The 20,682-nt window shown below is 49.4% G+C and overlaps 1 protein-coding gene across 4 annotated transcripts in view; it reads left to right on the top strand.

The window, feature by feature from the left end:
* CHD6 (chromodomain helicase DNA binding protein 6) overlaps nt 1-19,646 on the top strand; it is a 72,207-nt gene extending 52,561 nt beyond the window's left edge. For 2 of the 4 annotated variants that reach the window (XM_068912015.1, XM_068912014.1), the window contains exons 29-38: nt 952-1,171; nt 3,493-3,701; nt 5,174-6,742; nt 7,401-7,549; nt 8,777-8,983; nt 9,690-10,136; nt 11,064-11,255; nt 12,503-12,622; nt 13,986-14,090; nt 16,244-19,646. In XM_068912015.1, the coding sequence (XP_068768116.1) occupies nt 952-1,171; nt 3,493-3,701; nt 5,174-6,742; nt 7,401-7,549; nt 8,777-8,983; nt 9,690-10,136; nt 11,064-11,255; nt 12,503-12,622; nt 13,986-14,090; nt 16,244-17,134 (4,109 nt within the window). In that variant the 3' untranslated portion in view covers nt 17,135-19,646. The remainder of the gene's footprint in view (nt 1-951; nt 1,172-3,492; nt 3,702-5,173; nt 6,743-7,400; nt 7,550-8,776; nt 8,984-9,689; nt 10,137-11,063; nt 11,256-12,502; nt 12,623-13,985; nt 14,091-16,243) is intronic. The other 2 variants (XM_068912017.1, XM_068912016.1) reach the window with 1 other exon arrangement.
* The last annotated feature ends 1,036 nt before the right edge of the window (nt 19,647-20,682 follow it).

The raw sequence follows: 20,682 nt of genomic DNA, 5'->3' as shown, positions 1-20,682 counted from the left end.
AGCAGCGTGGCTCTTGGTTGTCCAGGGACTGGCACAGGGGCCCACCGGAGCCAGAGTGGTGACGCAGGCAGGGAAGACTCGGGGGGACGTGCTGTTCAGTGTTAGTGGGTGAGGTAGCTTAACGCGAGCAGCAGTGGTCACCCTGTGCTCTTTACTGGCTGACTGGCTCTTCCAAAGGGCAGAGTGGCTAATCAGCCCTCTGGGCTTCCAGCCGCACAGACTGTAGCAGGAGGGCTGGCTGGTGCTGTGCAGTAACCTGACACAGCTATGGTGAGAGCCTTCTCAGGGTGGGAGCGTGGGGAAGGAATGGGCTGTCAGTAGCCACAGCGAGCCCAAGACTGAGCTGAGCTCAGTGTCTGAGTCCCATGCAGGCCCCTGGCTGGGGTCCTCCTGTGCAGACGCACTCTCTAACCGAGAGCCCAAGTTGTGTTTGACCCGGGGATGGGCCTTGTGGTGGGGCAGCCAGGGTCCCAAAAAGGAGTGTTTCCAATTGGTACCAGCCAAAGCCAGCCATGGGTGACTGTAAACCATTAGCCTGCCCTGGCCGTTGAGTTGCCTGCATGAGTTGAGTCTGCAGGGTCTCTGCTGACTGCAGTGGGCTGGCTGGTCCCTTCTGCTGAGCAGGAAGGGGGGGGGTCACAGAGAGTCCTGGGAGCTGCGTTCCTGTCCTAGGTGTGGTCTGGCCCAGAGCTGTCATTCCTACCCCGATCTCTGCCTCTGGGTTCTCTCCGAAGGAAGTTCAGACGTGGTGAGGCTCTGAGCCAGCAGCTTTTGGGATGCAGAAGTCCAGGGGTGGTCAGCCCAGCCCCTTGTTCCTAGACTCTATTCCCTAGTGCTCCCTATGGGAGGGGAAGGACAGGAGGGCGCTCTGGCAGAGCTAGCCGTCGGGATGCGGGAGCCTATGGATTTACACTGTGAGTTAAATACTAATGTCCTTGCTGATGTTTGAAGCCCAGGATGGCTCCGACTCAGACAGATCCTGCTGGCCTGTCTCATCTGCCCTCACAGCCAGACTGCGGAGGCTTGTCACCGTCTACCAGCGCTGCAACCGCAAAGAGCTGCCTCCCCGTGCCGAGATGCTGGTGCCCGGTAACCATGGATACTGGCTGCAGGACGAGATGTTCAGGAGAGCCTCTGAGCTGGACTCAGCAAACAAAGAAATGCAGAAAAGGTAACAGAGCAGACCCAGGCAGTGGGTCCTTTGTGAAGCTGCTGTGGACCTGTCAAAATTTCTGGGCCCCTGAATTTATCCAGGAAATCTCACAGCCATGTGAGATGCACAGGCCCGTGGGTCCCTCCTGGGCATGGTAGAGGCTTGTGGCCCGTGTGGCCAGCCCAGCCCGCAGAGCAGCCTCCTTATGTAGTTTCTGGGTAGCAGCTGGTGACAGCTTGAAAGGAGAAAGCAGGGGGATAGCTCTTCTTGGTCAAATCCAGCATCTGCTGGGCCAAGGATTGCCCTCCAGCCCCTCGCACAGCGGGTGCTGCTGGGCAGTGTGGTGTGCCAGAGCCTGGGACACACCGTGGATGAGGGGTGATTGATGAGTACTGTCGCAGCCTGCGTACGTAGCATTTTCAACCCACGCGCATTTCATGCTGCCACATTAGCCTCCTGCTGTTGGCCTTGGGAGCCCGATGGTGGCGTATCATGGCAGCAGATTGCAGCGTGCTCCCAGTTTGCAGCATCCCAGTAAATGGAAGAACGGCAGGAACATGGCCTGATGCCTCCCATGGCTCTTGGCAGAAACCAGGGAAGGTGTGAAATGGGGTGATACTGCCTCCTCACTGCCAGTCCCCACTCAGCAGCTCTGGGGCTTCCTGCAGTGCAGGGGCTCTCCATGGTTAATAGTCCTCAATGACTGTTTCTCCTGTGAATCTGTCCCTGTTACATGAACCCATGTAGCCTTTGGTATCTGTGCTGCCCTGTGGCAGGAAGTTTGGTGGTTTAGCTACAAGTTGTGTGAAGTCCCCCCTTGTGCTCATTTTGGGCACTTCTCTTCATCGTTGAATTTGCTGCTTCCTAGTTCTTGTACCCTGGGAAGCACTGACGAGTCATTCCCACCTGCCTTTTGCTGGCCCTCATAATGGGATCACTCTGTTTACTAGTTCCCTGTGTGGAAGCTGGTCCAGCTCACTGATCTTCCTTCTCCCCTTTCCCTGAACCTCTTCCATTTGTACTGTCTCCTCTCTGAGGTGGGGGGGATCAGTGCTCCTCACAGTGGTGAGGAAGTGCTTGTGCTGTGGACAACACAGCGTTCTGGTATTTCCTGTGCTTTAACCCCGTGGGCCCTTTTATTTTGTCTTCTTACAGGGGTGTACTAGGCAGTTTCCCCCAGGCCTTCAATTTTAGGCTTTTAAACAAGCACCCCTTTGGGCTCCTTCTGGTCACTGACTTTTTATTCACTTCCTCCTTGTTATTTGCTCTCCTTTTTGGAATGAAATATCACTGCAGAGGGCTCCTTGGGGAGTCGGGCTGGAAATGGTAGATCTAAGTGTATTTTGGTCAGTTTGGGAGAGCTGTGGGTGCTGTCAGCCTGTCTGGTCTCCCTTGATGTGTCACAGCTGCTTGCTAACAGTTGGCATGGAACTGCAATTCAGAGGAGTTCTAATTTGACTTTATGCTTTCTTTAGCACACAGCACTCATCTTCCGTTGTCGTGACCTGCTCCTGCTCTTCCCGTACAGTTTTTATCCTGATCTGTCTTCTCTGGCCTGTTTTTCAATGCTCTGTTTGCCCAAGGCTGTATTTGCCCAGCACACTCTTCACCATCTCTGGCCTGGGTCATTCCATCAAGTGATCCCCACGTTCTCTCACGACATGAAAGCTCAGAGGGTCTGAGGCAAGGTGAAAATGATGCTCTAACAGTGCCGCAATTGAAAACCCGCAACACCAAGGCTGTTTTCCTTTGGTGGGGAGAGCACCTGCCCCCATCGCTCAGGAATCCTGCTCGCTCCTGTCTGCAGGAGTGGCCTCGCATTTGTTACTAGGACACGTAAGGCAACGAATCCTGCTCCCACCTCACCTCCTGAAGAGGCTGGTTGTGAACTCCCTCTACAGGACCCTCCTTTCTCATTCCTGGTACAGAAAATCAGCCTTTCCATGCAGGTGATGAGCCCAACTTGATTTGCAGAAAGCAAGCTGGTGAAATAGCCCTGTACCTCTATAGATGCTCCTGGAGCCTGTGTCCCACAGGCAGCACAGCCATGGGCTGTGCGTTGTGTTCTTCAGACAGCACAGTGAGCCAAGAGCCAGTGTGCCCATGACCTTTACTCCTCCTCATAGGAGGAGTAATAGGACCATAGGACAGAGGATCTCCAGTTGTGGTGCTCTCCTCCTTGGTGCACTCCTTCTGACAGCTGCCCCATAACTGGTGGACAGAAATTAGATAGCCCCCTCCAAGCCTCTCTGCCTGGTGCTTGCCCATGCTGGGAAAGTGCGAGGCTGACCGGAACGTGTCTCAGCGGTGGTTTTTGTGTCTCCCTCCCTGCCTCACAGGTGGACCAGGAGGGAACAGGCAGATTTCTACCGCACTGTCTCCTCCTTTGGGGTCATCTATGACCAGGAGAAGAAGATCTTTGATTGGGCCCAGTTCCGAGCCATCTCTCGATTGGAGAAGAAGACAGATGAGAGCCTAGAAAAGTACTTCTACAGCTTTGTGGCCATGTGCAAGAATGTCTGCGGTCTGCCACTGTGGAAGGAGGATGGTGAGTTGAAATGGCATGACCTGTGGCGGGGATAATGGCAGATCCATGTAGCCATGGGCCAGAAATGGCCCAGCTGCTCTGATGGAGCAGAAGAGCAAGGGAGCTGTTTCAAGGAGAGAAGGAGGCAGTAAGACGCCAGCCGGGTACACATAACAATAAGCTCTGTGCTGTGGTTCACCACTAAAACCTTACATCTCCACTTCACAGTAAGCATGCTGCAACTAGAGACCTGCCCCAAGGCCATGGCCACCTACATCTGTCTGTCCTGTCACCACTGCATCTTGCCTCCCTGGTGCAATGGGAAAGTAGGGCTGCCCTGTGGAGTCCAGTCCCTGCTCTGACAGGTCTCATGTAGTTCTTTTCATGAAATCACAACCAATTTTGTCCAAAACAACAACTTTTAGATGCGAAGGAGGAGAAGCAGAGAAGCAGGAGTTCACGTCTCCTCCGTACTGGAGCAGGGGGCTGTTTGCGCAGTCCGTATCACGGCTTCCCTTATGAGCACCTCTTTGCCGGTGCTGGACAGAGTCCGTGTGGCACCTGTGCTGTGGCCCAGCTAACTGAGAAGCTCTGCTGGAAAAAGGGAATCTGAACCCACCGCAGGAGGCTTGGGGAAGCCTGGCCAACACACCAGGCATCTGTTTTCTAGGAGTGCCCTGCAGACCTCGGTGCACTGGCCCCATGTAGGTGATGGCAGATGAAAAGCTGCTTGGGAGCTATGTCAACACAAAGTGATTTGCTTTTAGCAGCAGCAGAAAGGATCTCATCTTAAACATGCCAGGTGGTCTGGACTCAGGCACAGTTCCTTAGAGACCCATGTTAATGCCTTAGATACGGATGACTTAGGTGTTCCTCATCAAAGAGCTGCATGAGTTGAGGGACTCCCGTTCCTGAGAACCTACTGAAGGGCTGCCAGAGGCTCATATTTCAGGGAGCTGCTTGGCTGGCAGGTCCGTGCAGCTCCAGCACTTCTGTCACTAGGAGAGCAGAGCTCAGGCAGGACTCTGAAATCCTCTGCAGCCAAGCACTGTTCTTGGTCCATCTGATAAAGTCAAAAGAGTTTCCTCCTCTGTGGCCCACTGTTGGCAAATGAATGGAAGGAAAGTGGTGATCCTGGGAAGCTAAGCCTACAAGGCCTCCCCCACCTTACAAGCAGTCTGAGCGAGAGTTAAAATTCACTTATTTCTTCACTGCCTCTAAATAACTCTCACTGGTCCTGCAGTGTGGAGACCTAGGTCAAACACAGGCCTTTCAATTTGTTTTGCTGTCCCATATCAGTGACCAGCCTGCGTTGTCACGCCTAGGCAGCCAGGATGGATCTCAGGCTGACGGCTGCATCTCCGCAGATTTCTCTGATGCCTGTGAGTCTTTTCAGGTGCTGACCCTGCAGGCACACCGTGTAGCAGCTAGGCCATCACCCTGCGTTCTGCTTCTTGTATAATGGGGCTTTGGCTTTTCTCTCTCTGCTGTAGGTTCCCCAGATCCTGACATCTACGTGGAGCCCATCACCGAGGAACGTGCTGCCAGAACCCTGTACCGTATCGAGCTTCTACGGAAGGTGCGCGAGCAGGTGCTCAAGTGTCCACAGCTCCACGAGCGACTCAAGCTGTGCCGGCCAAGCCTCTATCTGCCGGTGTGGTGGGAGTGCGGCAAACATGATCGGGACTTGCTAATTGGCACCGCTAAGCATGGTCTGAATCGCACCGACTACTTCATCATGAATGACCCACAGCTGTCTTTTTTAGATGCATACAGGAACTATGCCCAGCATAAAAGAACAGGGATCCCAGGTCCAGAAACCCTGTGCTGCCTTTACCAGACTAACTCCAAACTCTACAGTTCCCCTCTGTATAGCCAGGTGGACCGGCCTTGCGAATCCCTGGAGAATGAAGCTGAGAGTCAGATCAAGCTAGAAAACATAGACAACACCATGTCCCAAGCTGGGGGCAGTCCACCGGATGCAAGCTGTGAAACATTCATGTCTAAAGTCCGGGACATCATTTCCAGTAACTACGATGAGAGCTCTCTCCCAGACTCGTTGATGTGTATGATGTACGACGAAAAGGCCTGTAACAGTGAGCAAAGCTCCCTTGCCCGAGACAGCCCAAGTTGCACAGATGTTGGAAACAGTGTTGCTAAACTCTCTGAGAGCAAACTAGAGGGGGACGAGGATCCATCCAGCTGTGATGCAGAGGTCATGAGAGAGACTTCCTTCTTAGAGAGTTTGCAGGTGGACTGTGAACGAATAGACGGTCAGAATGAAGAAGCTGAGCCTTCACCTTCTACCCCAGAAAGTGACCCCTCAAGGAGTGTCCCAGCAGAGCTCTGTGAAGCCTTGCAGCAGAAGGGAAACCTCACCAGCCGTGGGGCAGTGCTGCCTGAACACAGTAGCATGGAAGGTGTCATCAGCGTGGGGCTGTACAGTCCCAGTCTTCATAACTATGAAATAAAGGTTCCCCCAGAACAGAGGTTCATTAATTTGCTGCAGGAGAAAGGCATGGAAGCAAAATCAGGGCCGAGTCAGAGCCACAGCGAGGAAGATGAGGAGGAGGAGGAAGAGGATGATAACTCTGAGACAGCAGCAGATGTCGTGGAGGACTTGAGTGGTCCAAGGACCAGGGCCATTTGTGATCCCGGGGCTAATGAACTGAGAGGCGAGGAGCAGAGCTCTGGCCTCCCCACACCTGAGGAGGACACTTGCCCAGAAGATGCGAATGGCGAGAGAGAGTCCCTGGGGCCAGGGATACTTGAGGGGCCTGGGGAGCCTGGTCCCGGGGGCAGGGAGGACCATGATCCAGATGAGGAGAGCGCCTCGCAGCACTCACCAGGCCAGCCTCAGAGCCAGGCCTTCAGCCTGCCTGCACCTCCACTGGGGCCCCTGGAAGCAGAGCACCCCCGTGCTGGGGGGGAAGCCTGGGACCAAGGGGCTGAGGGGCAGGCAGGCTGCAGAGAGGCCCTGCACCCTGAGCCCCAGGGAGCGAAGCAAGAACAATGTGAGAACAGAGATGAGGAGGAGAAAGCCGGCAGTGGCCAGAGTCAAGGTACAGTCCTGAGAGTCCCTGCTGTTGGCTGTCACCTCTGACTGGGATGGAAACGACCTGCTGCCCTCACCATAGATCCAAAGCCTTAGGGCTACCCGCAGCCCCACTCACTCTAGCCCACATTGCCAATGATCAGCCTTGCCTCCCCTGTGCCAGAATTGGGGCCCTTCTGGCTGATGTGGCTCTAGTGATGGAGGAGCAAAGGGTTGGTGGCTGCATTTCCCAGCAGGGCCTGCTAGGTCATCACCCTGAGCCCCCACAGCCCTTTGGCCCTGGGTCCTGCCATGGGATGCAGGATGCCCTTCCCTTCCTGGCATGAGGCACTAATTAGTGAGCAGTTCCAGCTGGTAAGGCTTGTGCCTGCCTTCTCACCTGCCTGGGGTTCTGGCTTTGTCACTGATAAAGGGACAGGGGCCACCGCAGTACAAGCCCCGTGAACTGGCCCCAGCCTCAGCCCAGGGGGGCGTGCTGAGCTGGCCCTTCCAGAGCAGCCCCGCCATGACCCAGGAGTGCTGCATTTCTTGGTGGCTGATTGGGGAATAGGACTCTTGTGGGACCTGCTGAGCATCGGGGTGAGAAGATGGGAGAAGCTGCTCCCGCTCCAAGAGGTTAAGGGAGGCAGGGAGATGACAGTTTCTGTTCCCTATTGCTTTCTTAGATGGTACAGAGAAATATCTGGAGGAAGAGAGCAAGAGTTCTACATCTGTCCTGCCTGGGGAGATCGATGACCTTCAGGATGCTCGGGCACCAACCATAGCCCAGCTGCTGCAGGAGAAGACACTTTACTCCTTCTCTGAGTGGCCTAAGGTAGCTTAAAAATGAAGGCTGTTTATACTGCAAGTGTTCACCAGCCAGGCATCCCCAGCCCTGCTTCCTCATCCTCTGCACGTGGCTCCCAAAGGGTGCTCTAGCTAGCATGCTAGGGTGCTCTCCCGAAGTGCTAGTGCCCTAGACTGACCTGCCCAAGGGCATTTTCCTGCTGAACTGAGGTCACAAGGGTTGAGTTCATCTTTAATCCCGGGAGGATACACATGAAGTAAAGTCATTTGAGTCCTAGCCTGACTTTGCTATGGTCCCTCAGAATAGCCTTTGTCCCTCATTTGTCCTTGGCCTTGCAAGGTAAAAAGGCCATGTTTGTGCTAGGTTTAGGACTTCCCCCTTCCTTCCCAGCAGTCCTGGATGACCAGAAAGCAGTTTCCTGCCTGAATGGTCCTGAAGCCTCTCCTGTCACTTGCTCCCAGCTCTTCCCCTGCCTTCCAGAGCTCACAGATCCTGGGCTGTCTTTATGGAGGGGGGAACCCTGACTACTTTTCCGCTGCTGACCTTTTCCTGCCTGTGTGCAGGCAGGGATTCGGTGTCACAGTCCCATGGAGCTGCGTGGTAGGTGGGACATGTGGCTGAGAGAGTTTTTTTGGGGTCCTGGTGGTACTACCCCTCAGCAGTGCTGTGTTGCTGAAGCTGTCCATGTGGATAAGAGCCACTGCATTTCAGGACTATGCAGTATTCCGCCAAGTAGAGGCAGTCTGCTGCCAGGGTTGACTTATGTTTGTGCCACAAACATACTGTGACTTTCACACGTCACACTCCTCCTGTGTCTATATTGCAGCACAGTGGCTGGGGGAATCACTCACAGCAATTTGGAACATTCCTTGGCAACCAGGCATGGCCTTGCCTGCATTGATTTCCCTGAACTTGCTGTGCCCTGTGTCACATGACATGAATTTAGAGAAAGAGTAGGAAGTTTGTTTGGCAGAAGTCTGGCTATAGACTCCCCTGGCGCAAGACCCATAAGGGTGACACGAGCAGAAGGCACGCTCAGGAATGAGTTGCCCCCTACACGTGGCGAAGTTCACTGTTAGGATACTATGCCAAAGTTTTGCTGTGCATCTAGTACTGCCTGAGATCCTAAGTCCCTCCGGTGAGTGCCCCACTGTGCACGTGAGATCTCAGCATCGCTGCTGTAGCTACTCTGAGCTTCCCTGGTGGTGGTGTCAGCCTGCACCAGGCTGCTGGACTGTCCATTTCTGTTTGCAGGACCGTGTGATCATCAACCGCATTGACAACATCTGCCATGCCATTCTGAAGGGCAAGTGGCCTTCTTCTAGCCAGCAGTTTGAGACGCAAAGCCTGATGACCACCTCAGCAGTTGCCAGCAGTGCCGGCAGTAGGAACAGCTTTGCTGAGTCAGAAGCTCCGGATCCCAACTTTAACAATGGAGTGTTAATCTCACAGGTACAAAAGGTGAGGGGGGCCCTCGAACAGGGACACAGCTTCAGACCCCATGGGGAAGCATGGTCTGAAGTGGTCAGTAGCTTCCTAATCAGGGCCTGGGTTTTCATTGCCTCTTTGTGCCGCTTGTGGTATATCACACAGCTTTGGCTGTGTGATCCCCTCCACTGAGCGCTCCTGGTGAACTCCCCATGCTCTCTGTCTCTTGCCAGCCCTGCTCCCCTCTTGGGAGTGAAGCCATTGCTCTCTTCAGGTCCTGCAGTTGAAGATGTGCTTCCGGAATTAGTGCCGGAGCACCTGGCATGGCCAAAGAATGGTGGGAGGACATGGGGACACTCTTTTAGTGTCCCAAATGGAAGGGTGTAGGAACTGCCCAGTAAGCAGCTCTCATCTTCTCTCACTGCTGGGCACTGCACAGAGCCAGAAGCTGCTGGCCTGGAACGGCTGGTCCGCCAGCAGCTGACAGAGCACCCTGGGCTGTGGCACCATAGGGAGGTCAACCTTTGTGTGAGGGTGCCACTACACCTATTCCCACACATGGTGAGATGTGATGTGCTATGGGAAAAGGCATCCTTCCTTCAGGGCTCCTGCAGAGAAATGGAGGAGTCTGACTGGTAGCCACACAAGCCCACTGCATCTAAGTGTTGGTTTCAAGAGCTGTGGTCCCTCAGCAGTGCGTGGGCAGCTGTAAACCTCTCTGTGGCTTTGATACACACAGGACGGTTTCCTGGCCCCTGCCTTTGTGAAGGATGAACGGAAGCACAGGAGGCCGTATGAATTCGAGCTGGAGAGAGATTCCAAACAGAGGAGCTTGGAGCATTTAGCAGCAACCCATGCTCATCCACCGATTGTGCTGAATGGCTGGCGTGACTCAGCTGTGGACCTGTCCAGAGCCTCTGATGGGTCCCCAGGAAATTCCTCCCCTTTTCCCTTGAACACAAACATGCCCAAGCTGGGGACTGTGAACACCCTCCAGGGCTCCCTGGGCATGGACTTGTCTGGCATCCTTCAGGCAGGGTTGATCCATCCTGTCACTGGACAGATTGTCAATGGCAGCCTCCGAAGAGATGATGCTGCCATGAGGAGAAGACGGGGCAGAAGAAAAAATGTAGAAGGGATGGACCTCATCTTCTTGAAGGAGAGGCCTCTTCCAAGTAGGCTACAGGTAGGTTGAGGCTCCCCACTTTCACAGGGTCCCAGTGGAGTCAGCAGAGTTTGTCTCATGGTCCTGCTCTCCCCTGCTAGTGTTTTAGCTCTGCTGCCCATCACAGTGCTGGGCAGAAAGGGCTGCATTCGGGATGGCTTGGTTTATGCTGAAGCAGGCAGGAGCAGATACTACACAAGGGAGGAAGGGATGTTCTTCCTCTGGCTTGCAGCACGCTGCCTGGAGTGCTGGCGTCCTGCTGAGCATTATCAAAAGCAGGTATCCCAGCTGGGGGTTGTCTGAGGTCAGAAAACATGAAGAAAGTTCCTTGACTGCGTGTGAGCTCTGGCCAAATGCATGTTGCATCCCCTCTCCTTCTACTCTGGGATCCACCCAAGGAAGAGAGGCTCACTGGGAGCAAGGCCAGTCCCTCTAGACCATTTTTAGGACGGATCTGGGGGATGTAGTAGTTCCTATCTCCCAGGGCAGGGTCAAGCAGGTCCTGCAGAGCCCCTTGGGATGGCTTTGTCCAGTATGGTGTTTTCCAGCAGGCCAGGAAGGAGTTGTTGGCTGGGGACCGCCCTCTGCAAAGTGGTGCACAGCCCTTTCTTCAGGAAGATGGGAGAGGAGGCCTCTCTCTCCAGAGACCGGGGCCTGGGCTTTTCTCCCTGAGCAAATTGTTCTTCCTGGCAATTAGAGCGTTTTCCAGGTGAGGTGCAGAAGCATCTCGCAGCGCTCTGCCCTCCATGCCAGCAGCATTAGGGGGCTGAATGGAAGCATAATGCATTGATGGGTGGTGATTTAAGGAACAGTCATGAGGAATATGTGGATTAAGAAGGCAACCTGTGTGATGCAAGGCACATGACCTGCTTTGGGGCTGTTTATGTGGGTGCAAATGCTTCCCTCCATGCTGCTGATGAGCCCTCCCTCTTCCTCCCCCCATGCCAGGATGTTCAGGAGGACCAGACTCAGCCTCCCCAGAACAGTCCCCTCCCAGATGGGCCGGTTGCTGCTACCTCAACTCCACAGCCAGTCCCAGCTGCGGTCAGCCAAGCAGAGAAGGCTGTCCCGAATAAGAGTCTCCTAGACTGGCTCCGTCAGCAATCCGACTACACACTCGACGTTCCCAGCTTTGGCACAGTAAGAGTGGCCTTTAGCAGGATGCGTGTATGTTTTGTGCACGTGTGTGTGTGTGCTTTGTGTGTTGTCCTTTATGTTAGTTTTTCTCCGGTTGCTCTTGAGTTCAGGGTTTCCATGAAGTGGAATAGGCATTGTCTTTCACTGCACCGTAGCTTGCGGCATTCATCAGGGCTGTCACACTTTTGTGAGGTGAGCGCAGTTCACTGGACAGCAGTGAAAGACACTTGCTGAGCCGCGTGCTCCTACCCAAAGGAGATGCCAAGCAGCCATAGGTCTGTTCTCCAGCTCGAGCCCTGGAGATCCCAGCTGCCCAGATATGCACAATTAGTTCGGTGTGTACCTGAAGGGCCAGAGATGGAAAGAAGAAGGAAGAAGTGAGCTGGGATGCTCAAAGCCTGTGCATGTTGCTTCCTTCCAGTCAGGGTCACTGAGGTGGTGCTGTTGTATAAAATGAGGTCCTCCATAGCAGGATAGAGGCCCTGCAAGCCCCTGGCAAGCTTAGCCCTGCTCAGCCAGGCCACGTATCCAGTGCCTCCAGAGCAGAGCTGGCCTACCCCAAAACAATGGATCTGCTGGAGGGGACTATTCCTTACCTTAAAAACTGAACTGAAGCTACTGTGTTGCAAGCTGCTCTGACTCCAGTCTCATGGTCCTGGGCAGTGTCAGAAAGCAGAGCGACAGTGAGTGGAGTGCAGAGTCTGGCCAGTTCTTCCTGCAGTCTCATAAACACCCAGCTCTTGGTTTCCCAGGTTGATTTGCTCCTGAGCTTTCATCTTGTCTAGCCTATTAGGTAATTTGATAAGCAGAACGCAGTGGGGAGAACTGAAATAAAAGATAAACAAAGCATGGATGAGCTGGAGAGAAACAGGTAGTTACGATAGACTGGTGGCACACGCAGATCTCTCCCCTCTTTCGTAAATCATAGTTAGCACCCCCATTTACAGATGCATGTATATGAATTTGGAGCAGATTACAGTCTCAGGGTTGGAGGGCCACTAGAAAGAGGTGGAGCAGTCAGTCTAAGCATAAAACCACGTTTATACCTGTGGAAATCAATTGTGCTCATTTGGAAACTGGCTCTGGGACAGAGGCCAGCTTGTGCTCTGCTCTGACTGCTCCTTCCCAGGTCTGCAGGGGACCCCTCTGTCACTTGGAAGATCATCTGTGCCATTCTCCTGCAGGGCTTCTAGCCATCCAGTCTCATTAAGCCATCCTGTCTCATTAACATTATCTTGTTTGCACTCCAGAATTTTTCAGACAAGCCCAAACAGAGGAGGCAACGCTGCAAGGACCCCAGCAAATTGGACGTTAACTCACTCACAGGAGAGGAGCGTGTGCCTGTGGTACATAAGGGTACCGGACGGAGGGTAAGCAAAGACATATTCTCTGTTCTGTCCGTGGTGTCTTGAAACGTTTAACAGATCCTGAGCTGGCCTGGGGCGAGGTTTTAATCCAGAGAAGCACGTGGATGTTCAAGACATATGCATCGATCTACACGATTCCACGAAACGCGTGTGCTAGAGACAGAGACCTACCAACATAAGTGACTTTCTTTGTGAAGTAAGGAAAGACTGAATGTTTGCAGTTGTCAATGTACGCAGGTCTCACAGCAGCAAAGCAGTTCAGCCTTTGGCTTTAAAGGCGTCATCAGCATAGCCCTGACTGTTGTTTCCTGTTCTAGATTTGACTGTTCCCTTTGAATTCACTGCAATATTCCACAAACTGTAATATTTCGATGTGTGGCAAACGTCTTTGTTTTGTTCCTCCTTACAAGGTATGGGAACAGTATACTGATAACTCTTCAGAGCGCAGTACACGCAGGACACGGATGGGTTTAAAATGCTTTCTCTTGCTTACTGAAATATCTGTCCTAAACAGCTAAAAACATTAATTGTGAGCGTGGATTGACCTCTCTGCAGTGTATCCTCCAGTGCATTGGTATTAACCTTTTACAACGAGCAGGGACATTTAGGGAAACTTTTCACCCAAATTCCATTCTAAAATACACCTAGGACTGCACAAGGCTAGAAGGTGAAGTTAGAAGTAATCACCTCTAAAAACAAAGCTAAACAGTTAAATAGAAAGAGACTGGTTCAGCCACATCTGTTTCCCCGTGCTACATCTATGATGGCTTTTGGAGACCTGTGGGAATTTGGTAGGTTCGTCCAGTTCTGAGTATATCTTTTATAAAAGCCCTGTCCCCATCACTTGGTCCACTTGTTTGCAGGGAAATCAGGTATGGGAGAGGGGACAGGCCACAGAAACTCCCTTTTCTCCCTGTACTGCATGACTGGAAGTAGCAGTTGTGTATGGAGTCCTGCAAAGATGAATAGCAAAGGAAGAGTCTCTGCCCCAGGCAACTTGCAGCCCAAACTGACAAGCTAGGGGAAGTGCTGTCACCCTGTTCACAGCATGGGGAGAGTGGTCCACAGCCACTAGCAGAGAAACCCTGGACTCAGCTCCCAGCTGAGTTTTAAGTCAGCGTCTTGGCCTCAGGACTGTCCTTCCTCTCTGACTGAACAGAAACAGGATGGGCTCTCTGTCTCTTTGGCCACTGCCTGAGATCTGTGTGCAAGACTTGGCTTGCTGAGGTGCATAGCAGCAATCCCCTTCTGCAGGGTGGCAGCTGCTCCTAAACTATGTGTATGCCTAGATGTGTAATCATATTTCTTGTGTTATTTTGCATAACTCTTTCTGCAATAGAGGTCATCCTTCTGCTGTGTTTTATAGTTAGGGGGAGCCATGGCACCAGCATTGAAGGAATTGCCAAGGTGGCTTGATGCAAACTTGGAGTATGCTGTTGCAGCTGACTGGGCTGACATTGTTAAGCTTTCAGTAAGTTAGAGCTTTTGGAGAAATCTGTATCATGTCATCTTTTCTTTCTTCTCCCCATCCCCACAAACTTTCTCCAGTGAGTGTTCTTGAGTTGGAAGGCAGGACTTCAGCTGCGCAGGTGGGAGGGAATATCAGCAGGTCTGACCGCACTTGATGCGGTCGAGCGGCAGATAGGAAGGTTTGGAGCGTGCTGCAAGTCAGCAGAGCAGACAGGGGAAGGAGAGGTGTTCAGTGTCCTGCGAATGGGATACAGCAGTTAAGGGTGAATGTCCAGAAAGCCTTCCTTAGCAGTAGGACCTGGAAGTCTTGGGCTATTTAGAAATAGATGGGCAACAGAAAAGTACTAAAGGCAGTAAATCCAACTCAGGCCCTGGATGGAAGCCAGGGCAACGAGTGGACAAAACGTGTTTCCATGGGTCAAATTTTCAAAATACCCTCGGCCTCGCCTTTTAATCGGCTCCTGCAAACTCTGTGGGTACAACCCTGAGCCTGCTCACAGACACGTAGGTCACAAGACCCGAAGACTCAAACATAGCTGGGAAAAGAGGCAGAAGACAGCAAGGCTTACTTCAGACTTGCCCCGCTGCGTTTGGTTTCCCTGTTTGTTGTGCGAGTCCCTGTCTTGGTGAGTGGAAGAATCCACGGAGGAGAGCTTTTCCCTCCAGCACTCTGGGACTGCCATTTCCAGGCTTGTCCTTTTGGCCCCTCTCTCCTGCTCCTTGTTTTTTGTGGCTGCGGTACTTTGTGTGACGCCTGGAGGAGGAAACAATTGGCTTAGAAGTTTGTACTGCTCTCAAATTGGCTTTTAATTAGTGCTGGAAATCGGCTTCGGCTTGGCCTGTCCCTCTCCCTCAGGAAACAGAGCTCTACATCCAGGCTGGCATCAGCCCCCCGTCTAGGCAGCCGGCACCCAGTGCAAGCTGGCTGGTGTTCATTATCCTCATTTTCCGTGGGCAGTCTCAGCGTGGGCCCACACTTTGCTCATTGCAATACCTGCGTGCCTGGCCACTGGTACCTTCATCCACTCCCATTTACTAGTCCAGCAGCTGCATGTCTGTTAGCATTTGCACCCTCGAGCCCCATCAGTACTTTGCTTTTTGCAAATGCGCATCGATCATTCTAACACGTGCGTGCAGAAAGATGTCTCACTGTTAAGGGGGCTTGGGAAGCGTGAGCATGGGCTAGTTTGCACCTGCAGAGCCTAGGCATATTCATAGTCCCATGCAGTTTTTCACGTGTACCAGTGGAGACAGAGTAGAAAATTCTGGCTCTTTGGACAGTAGTTGTGCTGTGCAAACTTGCAGAATCATTTGATGCAACTTTCTGCACTCCGGGTGTCAATGTGGAATACTTTTCATATACAGATCTGTTATTTGGAAGTGGCTGTTATTCAAACCTATTATTTGAAACTGTTAAAAGACTGGCTGTCTTTGAACTTCAAGGAAGGCATAAAAGGAACATTTAAACGTTTGTGATGAGAACACTGAAAAACGGAGTTTTAAACTGCACTGTGGATCTCCCCACATTGTTTTCTCTAACAAGACAGTCTCACTAAGTTGTGTCCATTTGGTTTTAGTCCCGTATTTGAGTGTTCAGAAAAACCTTAGTGGCAAATCAGTGGAGCTCTTACTTTGACCTCCACAAAATGGCATGCACACTGTTTGCATGTCATTTCATGCAGTTTTGCTGTTCTGCAGGGCATTGAAAATTTGGCCCTTAGCATTTCAAGATACATGTTTTTTCACTGTTACTGAAGCCAAAATTGATGCTAGGATGGGAATGAATTCGGAGTCTCTGACGCAATGTTTCTCATATTATGTAAGATGTCAGTCTTCAGCAACAGCTGATGCTGAGGGCTCAGGAAGAAGCTGAAAGGCTGCTGTCTGCACTGGGTAAAAAAGTGCTTCCGCATTTCTTCTGTATGCGCTTTGACACTGCAGCATCATACCGGGGCGCAGTGGGCGTTTTGCATTTGGCAGCATCTTGTGGGGGAAGGTTGTGTATACCTCACAAATTCCATATCGAGAATCATGTAGGCAAATATTTTTGTGCTGACACCATCTGGGATGCAGACGTAAGAACAGAAAAGCCAGATTTCACTTGATGCAGTAATAACTGTTAGGCATTTTCTCTTGTGTGTGTTTCATTTTCAGGGATACTTACCAGAAAATAAATTCAATCGTATCCTCACTGAGCCTGTGCTCCGAGATGCAGGGCCCCGTCGGAGGGGGAGAAGGCCCAGAAGTGAACTCATTAAAGCCCCTGGTGTTATAGCAGATTCTTCTTCTGGTATGGGACCATTATTCATGAATGGACTGATTGCTGGAATGGATCTAGTAGGACTTCAGAACATGAGAAACATGCAAGGTATCCCTCTAACGGGGCTGGTTGGGTTTCCTGCTGGATTTGCAGCAGTGCCTGCTGGTGAGGATGTGAAAAGCACCCTAAGTATGTTGCCTATGATGCTGCCAGGCATGGCTACCGTACCACAGATGTTTGGTGTTGGAGGACTTCTCAACCCACCAATGACAACTACTTGTACTGCAACTGCTCCAACTTCATTAACAAGCACAACTAAAAGTGGTACATCAAATACAGAAAAAGCTACTGAGGATAAACAGAGTAGCCAGGATGTGAAAAAAGAAACTCTCTCTGAAGACAAGCCTGGTCCTAGTTCGTTTTCTAATCAGACAGAATCTGCAATAACTACCAGTAGTCCTGTAGCTTTTAACCCGTTTCTTATCCCAGGAATGTCACCTGGACTGATCTATCCATCAATGTTTCTTTCCCCTGGCATTGGCATGGCATTGCCAGGCATACAGCAAACCAGACATTGTGAGGCAGCAAACCTAGAAAGCCAGAAGCGTAAGAGAAAGAAAGCTAAAGGGGAATCAGCAAATCCGGAACCAGAAACTGTCTTGCTGTCTGAAAAGGAAGCTGCAAGCAGTCAAAACTGTACAGAGCAAACACCACCTTTGTCAACAGAGAAACAGCAGGATGTACCAGCAGAGGAGGAGTTAAAAGAAGTTAATGATACCAATTAGAACTTTTGTTTCATTGAACAGATTGTGGCTTGTAAGGTTCTTATCCCATAACTATTTGTTACTTACCCTCCCGCCCCCACTTCACCTTCATAAACCTGTGTTTCCATGAGTAATATTATCTACCTAATTCCCTGTAAGAAAACTATGGTGACATATTATATGTTAATAGTTGCAGGGTCTTGCCACTTTATTAGATAAACAGTGTTGTCTAGCTAGTATGGGAGGCACAGAATTTGCGTTCTGTTATCCGGTTGTTCATCCCAGCCAGCAATAGCAAATCCAGTACTTGGTCACCCCCAAAACTGCTCACTTATGTGAGAAGAAAAAGAAGCAAAAACAGGGCAAAAGAAAAGTCTTTACCTCTTGATCTAAATGCAGACAAGGGTATTTCTTTCTACAGTGACACTGAATGAAAAAGCCTGTACTTGGGGGTAAAAAGCACAGCTATAGTAAGTGCTAATGTGTATTTTTGATTTAAAGTATTTCCCTATTTTATCATGGTTACTAGAATAGTAGTATAGACAGAAGTATATAATTAATGATTGAAAATGCATATATTCATTTCTTTGAAACAAAAAGACATAACTGGTAGTGATATAATTTCTTTACCACCCCCACCTCAAACTTTTGGAGACAAACTACAGTGAGTGAAAATATTACGTAGCCATTATTTTGTATTTTTTAAAACCAAAGTTTGGTTTTATGTTAAGTGGAGTTTTAGTTGCCCTTTCCTTGGTAGTTACAAGAACTTTTCAGCTTGAGCTGAAAATGTTTTGCACATCTTGCATGACTTTTATTGGGATTACTGTACCTAGAGCTACCAGTTTCTTCATCATTCTGCTAGTATTCAGTTCTCATCTATGGCGTTAGTTCTCATCTATGGCATTAGAAGTGCTGTAAAGTTATTTTTTCCAGACATGAACAGGCCACACTGATTTTAATGCTCTTATATGAACACTGAGGCTTTTTGAGTTTTTATACTTTACAATCCCTACCCCGGAAGCAATGTCTTTTCAGAAGACAAGGAAAAAAGCTGTAGGCCAGCTTTACTATTTTGAGAGTCCTTTAAGAAGGACTGTTGAGATTTTCAAAGCTTGAGTTTATTCTTCTTTTCTAGTGTTAGACTGTGAAGAGATCACCTTGGCTTCTTCTTTCCATTCCTCTCTGGTCTATTTGCTGTTGAGCAGTATTTTCAAGCACCCCCATTGGCAAATCGTTTTGATGTATGCGTTTTAAATGGACAGGTCTTTAATGCAAACGGTCCCCGTGCCCCCCACCCCAAAACTCTGTGTATTGAGACACCTCCACAGGCAACTCTCTTATTTCTTCTTCCCCTCGCTTGTCGTTTAATTTTTCTTTCACTTGGGCTTGTTCTTATTTGCAGCTCATGGTTTGAGACTTGAAGTAAACACACGTGGTGCAGCGGCGAAACGGCAGTCTGTTGAGGGAGTCGGAAGTGTGCTAGTAATCAGTTTCACATTTGGTTGTCACAATTTACTGTATTTTTTACTTATTTTCTGTTACAGTTTTGCTAATTTATCAGATGGTCCAAATGTTTTGACATAACTATTTCAGTTTGCATTATTTATTTATGATGCTTTTTGTCATTGTCTTTTATACATCTGGGATTATAAATTATGTACATGTTAAAATTAGCATCTCAAAGAAGTCTGTTACCCATGATCTAAAAAGCATTTGAGTTTATATTTTCATGGAATTTATTCCCAGTTTACTGGATTGGATTTTTTTTTTTTTTTAAAGTATGTAACCAATCATAACGCACCCCCCCCGGTAATTAAATGTGTTCTATTTAATAACATTCTTGTAGCATAGATACTGTATCACTGTCGACAGATTTCTTAGAAATGCTGCTATCTCTATTTAACTAACATTTTATTCAGTTTTGCCTCCAGTGGAAGCAGAAAGGGTTTTTTCAGCTGTTAAATCCAAAATCAATATAATTTATTTATGTAAAAAAAAAAAAAATCACATGATTGATATATTTTTGAACCTTTTAAGTACTAACTTTCTTTTTATTCAGTAGAAGAACATGTACTTGCCCTAAATCCTTAAAATACAAATGCTATAAAACTTCATATATCTTCCAAGCCTTACTGTGAATGGATATAGAAATCTCTGTCCAGAGTCCATTTCTTGTATGGGATGGTTTTTCCAGGGTTACACTCATAAGGAACAGGGTTTAAAGTGAAATTTATTTAATTAGCCAGCATGCTCTATACCTTGTTCTTACTTGTCAGACATGTATGTTAAGTCTCTGGGTGTTTAGGCTTCTCTTTGACTGCTATTTTGTGACCCTTTTGCAATCTGATATACTCTGTGGATTATTTAGACTGTAAGGCATAAGTGGCTTCTTATTATTTTCCATCATATCCAAAACAAATGCCAAATTTTCACCCGTTTTCATGGATTCTCACACAAACATACATACTTCACCAAATGTGCTAACAAAATAAACTGTCTGTGCTCTTGAACATGGATAAAAAGAAAAGGATTTAAAAGTCAGATTTTTATTTTTTTAATTTAGTGACTAGGTGATGCTTATCTTTCAAACTTGGCAGAGCCTTGCTGCAGATGTATATAATTTTTTTCAGCAAATATATGTGAATGTTTAATTCACCTGACTCAGTGAGAAACATTACTTGCCTTTTTCCTCAGCATGAATACTACCAAAAAGCTGTTGCATACAGCATACTCTTCCTTCTTTAGGGTTGCTCATCACACACCAAGAGCTGCGTGTTATTTATGCTGGGGGATGACTAACCACAGCTGATTCACTAGCTTTTCCTGCACCTGAAGGAGGTTACCAGGCTAAAACTAAGCAAAACCAGCTGTATCCATCAGCTCTTGCTGCCTTTCATATCATGTAACGTAGGTTAACTTGCTGTACTGCTTGAATTAACTAGTGCACTGGAGTGGCCCAAGCTCCATGGCCACTTCAAGCGCAGGGCAGTGCCCAGGGGCTGTCTGTGACCCTCTTCACACAGACCATCGGGGGAAGTCTAGAAACTAGTTGTGAAACCCCCCGGTACCAACAATGCTCCTTCGCACTTCTGCAGCACCTCTCAGCAGAAGGGGGGCAGGGTGTTTGGTTTCTCTTACTGAGATATTAAGTGTCTCCATTTAAGCCTTGTAAAATGCTAATAGGTACCAAATAAATGCTTGTAATAAATCTCAATCTAAGGATCTCATGCTTTAGAAAAGTAGGTATTAATTCAGTTTTTTAGATGAATAAATAGATGCACAGAAAAAGCTAAATTATTTCTTTATGCTCAAAGAAAACTTAGAAAGCATGGAGCAAACCAAAACTCTTTGCTTGCTCCCTCTGCCCTTGCGTAAACACCTTCTCCTTACATTGTGTTGCTCTCTTTACTGCTGGGAAAGCACTGGGCATAAGTAGCACCAAAATGTTAAAAGCATTAGGTGTTGCTTGAACAGAGGCAGAGGAGAAAAAATGATGGTGTGAAATCAGAATTTCCTATTCCCACATCTCCCTTGCACACTGTAACTCCCTTACACGGCTCTGCACA

The sequence above is a fragment of the Struthio camelus genome, chromosome 18 (assembly GCF_040807025.1).
Source record: "Struthio camelus isolate bStrCam1 chromosome 18, bStrCam1.hap1, whole genome shotgun sequence".
NCBI classification, from domain to species: Eukaryota; Metazoa; Chordata; class Aves; order Struthioniformes; family Struthionidae; genus Struthio; species Struthio camelus.
Note: the sequence above shows the minus strand (reverse complement) of the source record. Positions and strands in the feature narration are given on the sequence as shown.